We start from the raw sequence: 13,661 nt of genomic DNA, 5'->3' as shown, positions 1-13,661 counted from the left end.
TGTGTTTATTTATTTAGTAAATGTTGAGCACCAACAGTTTCCAGGTAATTTGTGTGTGTTCAACAAATCTGTAAATAAGGGTATTTCAATCAGGCCATACGATGTGTATCTTTGACACACAAGCATTGTATAACACTTAAGTCCATTTAGTAAGGTTAATGCTCATTGCCCTTAAAATATTGAAGCATACTCTTATAAACACATCATGAAGAGATGAAAACATCATACTACAGTATTATACTAAATGCAGTCCTGAAACCTTCATGAATGGTGCTCTTAGGAAGTCAATTTTTTTTTCTCTGCAATTCTTGAAGTATCCCGTATTAAATCTAGTACACTAATCAACCCACAACTTCTAAGACAATCGAATGCATTTCAAAATAACCAATTACTAGATATGCCACATGACATTTATGGAATGCTAAGCATTTTAGATGTGCTGAATCTTGAGCGTCAAGAAAAAGCCCGCGTTTCATCGAAAGCTGAAATGAAAATCTGGGCCTAAAATGTTTTAACAACCCCAAAGGCAACAGAATATTAGGAGGAATCTGGTAAACGAAAACAAGCCATCCAGGCAGTATCAGTCCAAATGGAAGCAAAATGAGAGATGGCTTGCAAGTCAGCTGAGAAATTACTATTTTATGACAACAGTGAAATTTGTTTAATTACTCTCTATTAGATAGGATTCCTATAAACTAAGAATTTGATTTCTCCATTTTGAAGTAGGAGTAGCAGCTCCAGGAAAACAAACAAAAAACTAACTAAATAAAAAAGGAACAGCAAGAGACAATAATATGCTCTGATAGCCATCAGTCAGTAGGTCAGTAACAGAAAAAGACTATGATGGAGAAAAGAGAGCTACAGAAGCATTAAAAAACAAAATACAACAAGAAAAATATGACTCTAAACAGACCAAATGAATGTGATTGCTACCCATAACTGTTGCTGATGACTTAGTTTCTTCGGAAATCATAAACAAAGATATTTCCAATTTAATTTTAATTGCAGCTGAAGGAAAAGCACATAAACCCAGGATAGTCTCATACTGGTATGGCAATGAGAAACACAAGAGAAAAGGAAATACAAAGAGAGCCCTTTGTAAACCACAGTAGCTCCAACTAATTTTTCATTCAGAAGCCAGTTTTGCATATGCTTGCTTTGCTTTCTGAGCACAATGTATCGCAGAATTGAGATATTTAATTTTAAAGTTGGTCCCCCAAAAGAGAATGGTTGATATAACAATGCAACAAAATACCCCTTGCTTAAATTGTCCTAGCATTAACTGAAACAGCTGAGAACATTATGGAAGCTCTCTACCTTCTTTTATGACCAGACTCTGGGTAAAATCCCATGCTCAAATATAAATGCACATATTCTGCCTAAAAAAATACATTTTCTATAAAGACAGGGAGAAAAAATTAATGGTTAGAAAAAACAACTGTAAAAGATATTTTTAATGCCAAAAATCTGTACTATGGCAGTCTTTTGAATATTACCGTTTCTAGAGACTACTTTAAAAAGTTGTAATAGGAAACAAACATTCAGCTACAAGATTTTTTTAAGAAATGCCTACTAGCTAAAGACAAAACACTTCCTCCCAAAAGATAATCATCATCTTGAAAACCTGAAATTCATCAAGCTGGACATTTTTGTCTCACCTGCTAAATTCCGTCCCACCCTCCTCTCCAACCCCTCAGTTATTATCCTGAAAAGGCTAGACCATACTTCACTTACTTGAACATACTGATGTAGGAATACATCACTATGATGTAGGAATACATCATTATGATGTATGTCATACATAGTGATGTAGACATACGTCACTTAACTTGAAGCCAAATCTGCTGGATACTGGCAAGTATTAAGTGTAACATGAAGCATCAATGACGAAATAAAACACCACTGCATGCACTATTAAAAAGCTAGGAGAAATAACGAACATCAGAATACTACTATTTCAATATCAAGAAAGGTCATAGATTGGAAATAAAACAAACATCATTTACCAGTCTCTCTCTGTGACATTTTTGCAGATGTAGGTATTTGGGAAGTGGAAGTAACATGAAGAAGGTTATTTGAAGCTGGAAAAAAAAGTGTGCCACATTATTTAAATGATACAAGAACCATTACTGCACACCATCTTCTGGGAGTATAATGTCACAATAAAAAGAAACGGAGAAAATGTAAAAATATAGTCTGCAAAATAAGCAGGCTTTTAAAAAATAACAAGGAGAATGTGCAAAATTATGTAAAAACACACGTAAACAATGTAAAAAATGAAAAGGAATATCACAAGTACAACAGAAGAAATACCACAAGGTAAGTACGAATGTAGGACCAAAAAGGCTGAAGAGAACTGTGCAAAGGGAAGCAAAAAGAAAGTAACTTTAGATGATGATGATGAAATATTTTTTTTTAAATAGAAAATATATAGAAAGTGATCTAGAGACCACTAGGCAGAAAAAGAAATATCTTTATCACAGGTAAATTTATAGAATTTGTTTACAAGTATATTTGGTTTCTCCACTGTAAGAACAAGACATTTATGAAAACAAGAAAATTTACATGAAATATCACGAAGTACCTAATGCAATACAAAAAACATAACTTCACTGGAAAAAGGCATGATGAAACATGACGCAACACAGCAGACAAGACAACAGGGTTCCTCCTGAAACAAGCACCATAACAACACATTGCAAGATGCTTTATACTCTTCATATATTTTTAATTTGCACTTGACTTCAAGTTTGTAGGCTTCACAGTCTGCTCACGCAATGCTTAATGACCTCAAGGGTCAAAAATACTGCCAGGCCACATACCTGGCCTTGCACACCTGCCAATACAAAAGAAGCTGCTGCCATGAGCTTCTCCCACATTGTCACCGAGTGCCACAGCCAACGCCTTAACCAAATCTGGATTTTCATTTGCCCAGCCGGTGTGCACTGTCTCATTTGAATGTGCCTGAGAAAGAAAGACAGCTCCCGTGACGGAAGCAGTAGAGAAACAGCAGCTGAAAGCAAGATGCAGTAATACATTGTCCTCTAGGCAAACTGTCGTTTGGTCCCCACAGACATAACTCACAAACAATGGAAAAAGCACAGCATCAAGCAACACAGCTGTGTAATACATGCAGCAGGTGCTTCTGCAAGCCAAGCTGCACCCACAAATCTCTGTGCTCTCTGTGGCAGATGACAACGATGACAGGTGGTCTGAGACAGATGGCGTGAATGGGAGAGAGGGAAAGGAGAAAATGGAAAAAGAAGGGGTTTTACTAGTTACCCGTCACTGTTTGCTGGGTCACCAGGGGGGAAGGAGAGGTGGATTTCAGCCTTGGTCGCCGGGTAGCTAAGATCAAAAACAAAAACCACCTTCAGGTCCTCGCGCTGGCTGTCATCACACAGGCGATATTAAGATGCACTGACAAACAGGGAGACGGAGCCTTGCTCAAGGCAGGCCTCCACGTCACAGCATCCCCTCCCCTGGAACAATCCTCCTGTCCTTCAAATGGCAGAGCTAGCCCCAGGTAACAGAGGAAGCCTTGAAGTGGAGGAGGCCTGTACCGCAGACAAGCCTCCAAAAGGAATCCAAAAGCTTAACGGTGGAGCTCTTATTCAAGAGCCATTAGGGACCAGCTGCATCATGCACCTACTTTTCAGGACAGCCAACACCAGAACAGGCTCACCTCTGCAGGGAATAGCACTGCCTGAGTACCCAAAGTAGGAAGGGAATCGCTGGCTATTTACCCATCACAGTCCTCGTGGTTTCCGGTGAAGCAGACGAGGTGGATTCCGGAGCCCATCTCTGGGTTGCTACGGTCAGACATGGAAATGATCTTGAGATACCTACACAGTCCTGCCAGAACAGGCTACCTAAGGCCGCACCACTCCCCATGACATCTGGAAACCCCAAGTCTTCCCTTAGGTTAGTCCCTAAGCCAATGAGCAACACACCTACTCATCCAGCTAGAACTTAAATGCTCAAGTCTCTGAAACAAAAGAGGAAAAAGGGCTGTAAGGAAGCTCTGGAACACCTACACCACATCAACAGCAACACCAGTAGTAGTAGAGTTATCTTTCTGCCATATTGGAACGTTTCATTCTAGAAATAAGTTTCTGAAGAAAAAACACGTGTAGAGACAGATGCACAGACAAGCAAAGTGTGATAGATTCTTTCTGCCAAATGGCCCTGCAAAAAAATGATTCCCAGGTGACAGCAAAAGCGGCGGTTCAGCCATCAGAATCATGGAACTAGCATGACAAGTGTTTTCGCAAGCCATCGTACATTAACAAACCCAGATATTGCTCAAAGCAGGTGCAAATGACATCAGGTGATGGAAGGGGAAAAGAAAAACAAAAAAACTGTATTTACCCTCCACTGTTCCTTGGATTGCAATGTAAGGAGGAGGAGGTTTCACCTTTGGTCTCTGAGTAGCTAAGATCAAACCAGAAAACTGCCTTCAGATTCTACAGAGGAACGGTGTTTTTCAAAGCAGTACCAGCATGGAGTTGGAAATGCATGAAGTACACGTTACATTCAGCTATTTTACATAAATACCTGCTCTCGTTACAGTATTATTCCATCCTTAAAGCAAGGCAGCCTGGCTGCATTAATGTAGAACACAAGCAGTTAACATTTTAGTGAACTAGGCCTCTTGAGCAGAAAATTTATGTAGAGGAATGGAGAAGCTTAACAATGAAGTATCTCCTTGTTATCATTTATAAAAGGGACTGATCACATCACTGACACAATTGGTATTACCACTAACAGAAAAAAGGCCAAAACAAAAACAAAGAAACCAGTGGTCTGCTACAGACATTGAAATGACCTTGAGATACCTACAGTCTTGCTACAGCAGTCCAAACAACACCCCAGAATTCTAAATTCAGAGCAAGATGTGACATTTTATGGCATTATCTTGTGATAACATACATAGAATCACAGAAACTGAGCTATTCCAAGTAACAGGCCTGGATATACAATCCTTTACAGAACAACGTAAGACAAAACAGCACAGGACAATCTTGCTACTTGTTTACAAACATAAGAAAATTTACTTTTGTATCACTTTACCTTTCCACTCCAAACTTCTCTAAAATTGCAGCAGATACAACAGGTTTTTCTCTCTCTCCCTCTGCCTCCTTGTCTCCCCACCAGTTACACAGCAGAGTGTGTACTCCCCAACTACAACAGTGCAAGTCAGAATAAACTTTCCATTTAACAAAGTATCGCTGTGCCTTTTGAAAGACTGTCTAGATGTCAGGAGAACTACAATGAAGAGAGATATCATTACCAGCTGAGACTGGTGGCATTTCTGGCATGCCAGATGTTACGGATCTTGAAGAAAGAGGCTTCGTTTCACCTAAATCTGAAAACATAATATTCTGTTAGAAGACTTACTTACCTCAGGGCTACTACAGGTAGCACATGACTCAGCAGACAGAAGTTGCATTGTTAATATGGAAGAAGAAGGAAATTTGCCTGCAAGCCAGCTGGGAATGACTATGTCTCATGAACTGTTGGTTGGTGTGCGTGTCAAAATGGAAGCAATGAGACTTAACTATTCATATTAGTGAGAATTCTTATTGCTGGTTAAGAATCTTAAAACATGTATTAAGATTTGGAGGTAGTAAGAAAACACCTTTTGATTTAGAAAGCAGACAGTGGGCCAGCTAACATAAAGCCAGTCAAAACAACCTTTTCACAGAAATACTGCACAAGTATATGTTAAGCCCCTCATTACCTTCCACAGTTAAGTGCTCTTAGCACAGGAAGAAAATTTGGAAAGGCAGCTCCACAGCTGGGAATCTCAATAATGAGAAAACCAAAACCAACCAAAGACAGCCCATTCCAAGGCCCCTCAATCCTCCATCTATCACGATGAATGACAAGTGCAAATGAGAGTCGAATTAATTGCAGCAATAAATGGTATGAATTACTGGGATGGTGACAACTAAAGCAAGGAAAAAGTTCCAAAAACAGCTGTAAGGATAGAAGTGGAAAGTAAATCATTAAAACTAAAGAAAGTCAACTTATCAATTTTACCCAATGCTGTTTCTAACAAATGAAGTTCTGTGGTAACTACATGCATGGTTATCTCCAAATCAGCAGTATATCCAGCTGCAGAAGAAAATGTAAATACACCTGAGAAACAGCTTCACGTAAATAAATTAAGGAGGAAGATTTGGGGAAGGGAGAGAAAATTTACCTTCCACGGCTCTGTAGAAGTCAATATGGATTTATTTTTATAACAAAGTGTTCTTTGTTTTTTCTGAGTATTTTAAGTACCCTCTCTACCTACTTGGCTGAAGACATTATCTTACTTTCCCATCTGTAAAAATGTTTACGAAGGGACTGAAAACCAACATATACATAGTTACATGTAGGTTTGACTTAAAGAGCATCTGAAAAAACAGATGCACAACTTTCCATCATCAACTTTTCCACATCTTTCCATTACGGTAAGAATACTTCATAAAATCTAAGAAAACAATTGTTTTTTCAGGAGATGAAAGTCTGTCTGTACCACTTCATTAAGTAACTTAGGTCAAGGAAGTTTCTCAATTTTGGCAAATTTTTGTTCAATCCAAATTGGGCCCAGGTATCCCATATAACAAAATGAACTAATTTGATTAAAAAACATTATCTGGGAGTAGGATGCTTTATAGTATGGTGCAACTAAACGGAACTCCTGAAAACTTTTCAGATGCCATGAGCCAGTAGGTTATACAGCAGATAACTCGATAAACTACAGCTTTACTGCTCTAATTTTTCAACAATGAACTGCTTCCTTTCCCTTCCATCTGCTCCTATCCTTTCCTCATTGCCCTCACTTCTCATGAACATATGCGGTCATGTTCAAGCAACACCTACAAATATTAAGCATCCTCACATTACCAAAAGCTCTAGGAGAAATAATAAGCTATCCCCACAGCTGTAGCCCACAGTAAAGCTTTGTTAGAAAGGTCTGGACTGAGATGTGTTTATTTTCTCATTTTAAGCCAATATGCATGAAAAATCACAGCAAACTGTATACCGAACATGTATATTGAAAGACAGACAGACAGAAAGTGAGAAAGAAAATCTTATCGCTGAAAAAGTATATCTTACTTGACTATATCAGTCTTATTTGACTTTTGCAGCCTTGCAAAAGTTAGATCTTTTCTTGATAAACCTGTCAGATCAATACTGCCTTACTAAGGCAGTATTGTGTATCTGTAAGCTAGTTGCAGTCTTACTTTTCATCTGTGGTGTGCCCGATCCCAGGAATTATGGCACTGTTACAGGATTTGAAAAATTAACACATAGGATAACATCCAATGCAGGCAGTATGGAATAATTGTCTGAAATCATAAATATGGGAATAGTAAGCTTTTCAGCACCCGCCCCCCCCTCCCCCCCCCAAAAAAAAAGTTATGCTTCTGAAATAATATTACTGTAATTTACCAGTGTCTGGCATTTCTGAAGCTGTAAAAGTTTGAGGAGTAGAAGTAACATGAAGAAAGCCATATGAAGCTGGAAAACAAAAACAAAAATCATGCCATATTGTTTTAAAATTAAAAGAACCATCTACAACAGCATTATCTTTTTTTTTTTTTTTTTTTTTTTGAGCTGAAGAAATCTCTAGCCAGTATTTAACACATGACGTCCTCCAGAAAGGTAAGACTCTCAAATGTAGCATAATCAATTAATTATGAGTTCAAAACAATTGTATTTATTTAGAATACTATGCACAGATGCATAATGCAACTGATGACCAAAATGTACGCAGAATCACACAAGAAGTTTTGCATTAAAAAGGAGAAAGGCAGCTCAAAGAAGAAAGGGAACAAATTATGAAAAGAAATCAGCAGACTGGAACAGTATGGAATTTTTCCCTAGGATTCCAAGGATCAAAAAGGAGGATATCCTGGTGCTGAAACTAGAGAAATAAAGGGTGACAAAGCAGGAATGGTACCAAATGAAACAAATGAACTGTCTTTTGTCAGACATGAGTGGTTGACGCTTCCAATTGATCTTCCCTTTAGTAATGGATTTCCTTCAAATATGGATTTCCTCCAAAAACATATGCATCTGGCATTTCACTATTGGCATGCTAATGAAGTGAAATCTATCCAACTGGCTCTGTGTACTTTTTTTTTTTTCTTTTGGGTAACTGTCAGTGGCCCCACATAAATAACCAGCTCTTACATGCAAGTTTCCTCATCTGTAAAATAAGAGTAAAGTCATCAGAGACATTTTCTAAAGATCAAGTAGCCAGTGTTTAAATCTTCAAAAGCGTTGTCTTCATAGTACCAGTTTTGAGATCTGGTTGTTTAAAAGTAACCATGTCTATATTTACATAAGAAGGCTAAAAGAAGTCCGATATTTTCAAACTGTGTTGGACTATCTGCAGTTTCCATTCATCTCTTAGGACTGAGCACTTCAGCAAGTCAGGATACTCTACCTACAAAACTCTGGTGTGGACAGAGCTATTTAAATTTAGCATTTACCATACGTCTGATACCGTTTTAAAGCTTAAAGTTACACATTGTAGCCAAACATGAAAATAAATAATAAAACACCTAGCAAACCACTAGTTCAGTATTTCATAAAAAACATCACTTAGAAACCTGTAATTTCATATAGCATTTCCATATCTGCAGTTACTCTTCATGATGTCAAACTGTACAAACTCTTTAATGAGAGACACTATGTCTCTTCTGAAAATTCCTAACTGTCAAGAGGATTAATCTTGTGAGAAATCATTACCAGACTTGGTTGGTTGCACTTCTGTGGTACCAGATGTTTTGAATCTTGAAGAAATAGGCTGTGTTTCATCAAAAGCTGAAAAAAGAATCTGAGCTTAAAATGCTGAGACCTGTGACTTAATGGGTTAGCATAAGATAGCTTTGTGAAGGCTGTGAAATTCCAGATGATGGTAATGCGAAGCTAAGCAAGATGGCACACGGCCTGGAAGTGAGGTGCGAGACAACTGTGTCATAACAACAAGGGATGATGACTCACAGTACAGTCCTCTGGCCTTGTAATTTGAGTTCCACATGCCCAAAAGAATGCTTATCAGCAAGAAAATTTAATCTTATTAAATTCTCTAGGATAAGAGCTTTACAGTAAGTGAGAACACAGTAAGATATGACATTATCTTTAAGCGGTCAGTTTTTTAAGCCAGTAATAAATATGTTTTTCAAATGATAACACAGACAAAAATGTTGAATAAGCAGCTCTGTGTGAGTGTTGGTAGCCAAGATTCTAAAGCAGATCTTAAAATTACCATTTGCAGATCTAAGTGATGCCAAGATAATGGAAAAATTATGGAAATAATCCACTGATTACCTATCTCCATCTCTCTGGTTTCTGCTGAAGGTAGAGATACAGATTTCAAGGTTGGACTCTGAGTAGCTAAGAGCAAACATGAAAAAAAAGTGAGATACCCAGGCAGACACTCTCCCTGCAAGTGGTATGCAATTTAATCTTAACTGTAACTATCAAGTTTTTGTTTGGTTTTAATCTTCCTTCTTTCTATACATTTTTACTCTATTCAAACTATGGCATGCGTCAAATCAGGCTGAATCTGTATTACTCAAGAGGTTTTTCTTCACTGCCCAGCAGCTACAACCCAAAAGCATTTGATACAACACTTTCAAGTGTGTATCAACTGGTTACTATTACATAATGTTTAGCTATTTTAAAGGAAGGTGTAATGGAAAAAGATAAAAGGAGTAGGTAAGATGAAGTCAGTGAAATAATCATGAAAGTGAGCGAACAGCATCTTTTATTTGTTATGCTGTAATGAATACTACTACAAAGCCCTTAAAGTTATTTCACTTAGAAGCATGGGTAAGCTGAAGTGTGCTTGTTTTCATAAAAGCACGCAAGCCATCAAGATTGAATTAGGTTTTCTTACCTAAAGGCCAAGATGAGTACGTTTCCACTATGTGTGGGCTTTATAATAGTGTTCTGCTTCTAAGAAATAGATCCTATTAAAATTCAACCATGTGTACAGGCCAGTGAGTACCATTCCTTCCAGTAAACAAATTGACACTCATTAATGCCTGTTTGGGTTATAATATATTTGAAAGAGAAAATTTCCATCTCTATTTTTAACTGCTCTTTATCAAAACTATTTTTTTTGAACAGCAATTACACTAGAATTTTAAAACTAATCTTCTCTGAGATTGAGAAAAAATATTCATACAAGGTGCAGGGCTCATTTTTAACGCAGGCAATATGAATATAATCCAAAAAGTGAACACTTGTGTTTCATATATTGGATCTGCTTTCCCATTTGCCTTAAATCCAGCACATCATACTAATAAATATGATCCCAGGTTACCATACTGATTTCTATAGAGATGAAAATAATACAAACAAAAGCCATATGATTCACAGCTTTTGTCAACAAAAGCTTCCTTTGATCCATTTACGTATGAACTATTAGAGCTCTCCCAAAGGCATCAGAACAGTAAGGCCATGTTAACAAAGCTATCTTTTCAGAAAGTTTTGAATTCTTTCTGTGTGGTCAGTATATTTAATTTATAAAATAAGGGAGATGTCTCCCTCTGGTACAGTCTAGATAGAAAAATAAAGAAAAAAGCCTTCTGGGGAACTAGGGCAGATTACAGGTCACATACACCTAAACATCAGGAAATAAATTTTGCTTTCTTCACTGATTTTATAACCCGAGGTGATCACAACATGCAGAGTGATTTCACAGTGCAGTGAAATCTCCCATATATGACCCACCCAGTCACTCTCACACAGTATCTGAGTTCAGCACTGACTTCACCGAAAGCACAGATGCTCCAGCTGACCCAATGGCAAGGTCCAGCCTCACGTAATTAAATCCTAGTTTTTGCTACATGGAACTATTTGGCAGAAATGGAAGATGTTAGAACAAGACCAAAATAAATATCTAAAACACTTACATTGCCTCAGTTGTTATTACTTTACCTTTACCACTGTCACAAGCATAAAATTAGATCATTATTCCCCAGCAGAAAGCAAAAATACTTCCTTTCCGTTATAATTTTCAGATCTTAAACTACATTTCTATCAAACATGTTCTTAAAACACCGAATGACTTTCTATCCAATGCTACCTCTATCAGCTTTTAACCAAAATTATTTCACTACAGTAAAAACCAATATGTATCCCCATTCCCACAAATACATCTGGAAAAGAGCTGTCAAAAATTGTAACAAATTGTGAAGATCATTCACATATTCTGCTTGGTTCAAATATGCACTTCAAGAAGCAAGGGCTAGTCCTGGAAATGATTTTAAAATTTGGCAGAGTGCGTTAAGTAAAAGTATGTTGTCTAAATAAATCAGCACTACACTATAACTTCTTGTCTAAGGCTTAACGAAATAAAAATCCATACTGACATAAGGTCACTCCAGTTATCTAGTGAAAAGAAAGCCACAATCTGTAATGGCATGGGTGTAACTGTGTAGCTGGTAGCAGGTCATAAACTTTGTACTGAGTTCAGGACCAAGGCCTGGCAGGTCTGCCCTGCCCAAACTCTCCTTGACATGCCTATAGCTCTGGTTTACTTTGGTTTAGCTGTGAGAACTTCTCCAACTGACTAGGTGACTGTATCAATTAATTTTTGTTGTTTATCTTCTTGTAGTACTATATAGTACTACAACCTGTCACTACAATAAAACAAAACTAGACTGAGAATGAAAAAAGAAACTTGCAAATTTTGTGAAGAAAAATCTAATTGCTGCCATAATTTACATTTACTGAATGATATTATTGCAGTTCAAGTGTTAAAACCTATCAGCTAAACAACAACAAATATCAGGTAATTCAGTTAATTTTCCATGGAAGTTTACTTGAATTTACAAACAAAGTTATTACCAAGTTGTGTCAACGGACTTTTTGGAGCATCAAAGATTCTGGATCCAGAAGGAAGCGGATGTATTTCATTAGAAGCTATGATAAAAGAAATAATCAAGGCTATATGTAATAAAGAATGCTGCAAGACACAGTATGGAACTATATTTTGTCTTATAAAGCACTCCTGAAACCAATGATGTTAAACAACAAAAAGGCTGTTCCAACCTAGAAAAAAACAACAAACACATGCAACTTTGTCACTTAAAAAGGTGTACGGAATCTGCACGAAATCACACTTTTTCCTCCAATCACAATACAAATTCACAAAAGAATCATCAATTAAAGGAAGTTAATAATGAAAATCCATCAAGAACTATTATCACCTAATCTGAAATTAAGCAGTGATGCATCTGGATTACATTTCATATCTTCATCTTAAAAAGCTCAAAAAAAAAACAAAACCAAGCAAGATTAATTATGCTTAAAAAATGATTAAATGTTAACATGAAAATTAGATTGATGTTTTAGCTTCAGTAAATTCTGGAAACCTACTGGCAACTGTAAGAGACAAAAGAGAGCATGACATTAGCGTGAATCAATAGGAATATGTAAAAACGTTTATTGAGAAGCATCAGCAGTCCTCTTCACAAGGAACATTTGTATTTTTGTGCTGGAAAAAGTTCATACTTCTCTCCTTTCTGAATCATCATCCTGTATTTATACATTTGTGCTTTAGAAAATAAAAAAAATATATAAATAACTGTCAGTTTATGTTCATAATTTTGCATAGTTTGGGGATTAAAATATAGACAACAAAATCAACGTTGGAGAACTTAGAATTATGAACGCAAGAAGAAAGTAAATGCTGTTGCAAATCACAAAACTAATTACAATACTTCTTAGAAGTTAAGATCTTTCATTACAAGAAAACTCTGAAAATAACAAAAATAATATTAAAAAATCTGTAAAGTTTTGTTTTTTTTTTTCTTCGTCCAGGACAAATACAAATACATCATGTCACATGCAAAGTAAAATTTTCCTTTTGCATTACTGTTGATGCTACCTAAATGAACCTGTCATCAGAGGAAAATCATTGAGGTCATTATTTCAGTTGTTATCATTGAGGTTATTTTACTGATGGAAATTTTGTTTGTTGGTTATTTAGATCACATAAACAGAAATCATTACTTTGAAAAATAACATTGAATCAACCAGTCAAATCTGCTAGCAATAATCATACACATAACAGCCACATCTCAGCCAGAGCTAGATGCATTTTGATTTATGTTTCCTCTTTGAGTTACTAGAAACACAAAGGGAATCAAAAAATTTTAATTAGGACTTCCTTTGGAGTAGCTCAATAGAAAGAGGGTGTAGTAGAAAAATTCTGCTAGAAGGGAAAAAAAAGAACCATTTACTGTACCAAGAAGGTAAAAAGCAGCAAAATTAGTTACCCAGTATGTTTTGAGTTTGCAATTCGGGTTTAGGCGTTGATTTAAATTCCTTAGGTCCATGCTTTCTCTCAGCCTGAGCTAGAAAAGAAGAAGCTTTATTTAATTTTGAATCCCTCTGAGCATTTCTTTATCTACTGCTCAAAGCCCACTGTCTTCCTCACCACTATTTTATGCTATCTGATTGGAATAATTTCTGCAGTAGCTCAGCTTCATCATGATTAATTTTTATTTGCACATGTGAAGTCCGTATGTATTGAATTTATTCTGCTGCAATTTTACACAAGCAAAAGGAAAATGTTAGTCAAAAAGAACAAAGTTAGGATCGTAAGTTCAAACAGTACTTCTGCTACAGTCTCTCAAGTTTTG

The 13,661-nt window shown here is 36.6% G+C and overlaps 1 protein-coding gene across 1 annotated transcript in view; it reads right to left on the bottom strand.

The window, feature by feature from the left end:
• LOC121075988 (ABI family member 3 binding protein) overlaps positions 1-13,661 on the bottom strand; it is a 151,478-nt gene that overhangs the window by 72,781 nt on the left and 65,036 nt on the right. Inside the window, 11 exon segments of the mRNA XM_040569840.1 lie at positions 2,007-2,081; positions 3,283-3,348; positions 3,747-3,812; positions 4,372-4,434; positions 5,294-5,368; positions 6,046-6,120; positions 7,447-7,515; positions 8,752-8,826; positions 9,334-9,399; positions 11,863-11,937; positions 13,296-13,373. Of these exon segments, the coding sequence (XP_040425774.1) occupies positions 2,007-2,081; positions 3,283-3,348; positions 3,747-3,812; positions 4,372-4,434; positions 5,294-5,368; positions 6,046-6,120; positions 7,447-7,515; positions 8,752-8,826; positions 9,334-9,399; positions 11,863-11,937; positions 13,296-13,373 (783 nt within the window).

The sequence above is a fragment of the Cygnus olor genome, chromosome 1, assembly GCF_009769625.2.
Source record: "Cygnus olor isolate bCygOlo1 chromosome 1, bCygOlo1.pri.v2, whole genome shotgun sequence".
NCBI lineage: Eukaryota > Metazoa > Chordata > Aves > Anseriformes > Anatidae > Cygnus > Cygnus olor.
This window is presented reverse-complemented; position numbering and strand designations above follow the sequence as displayed.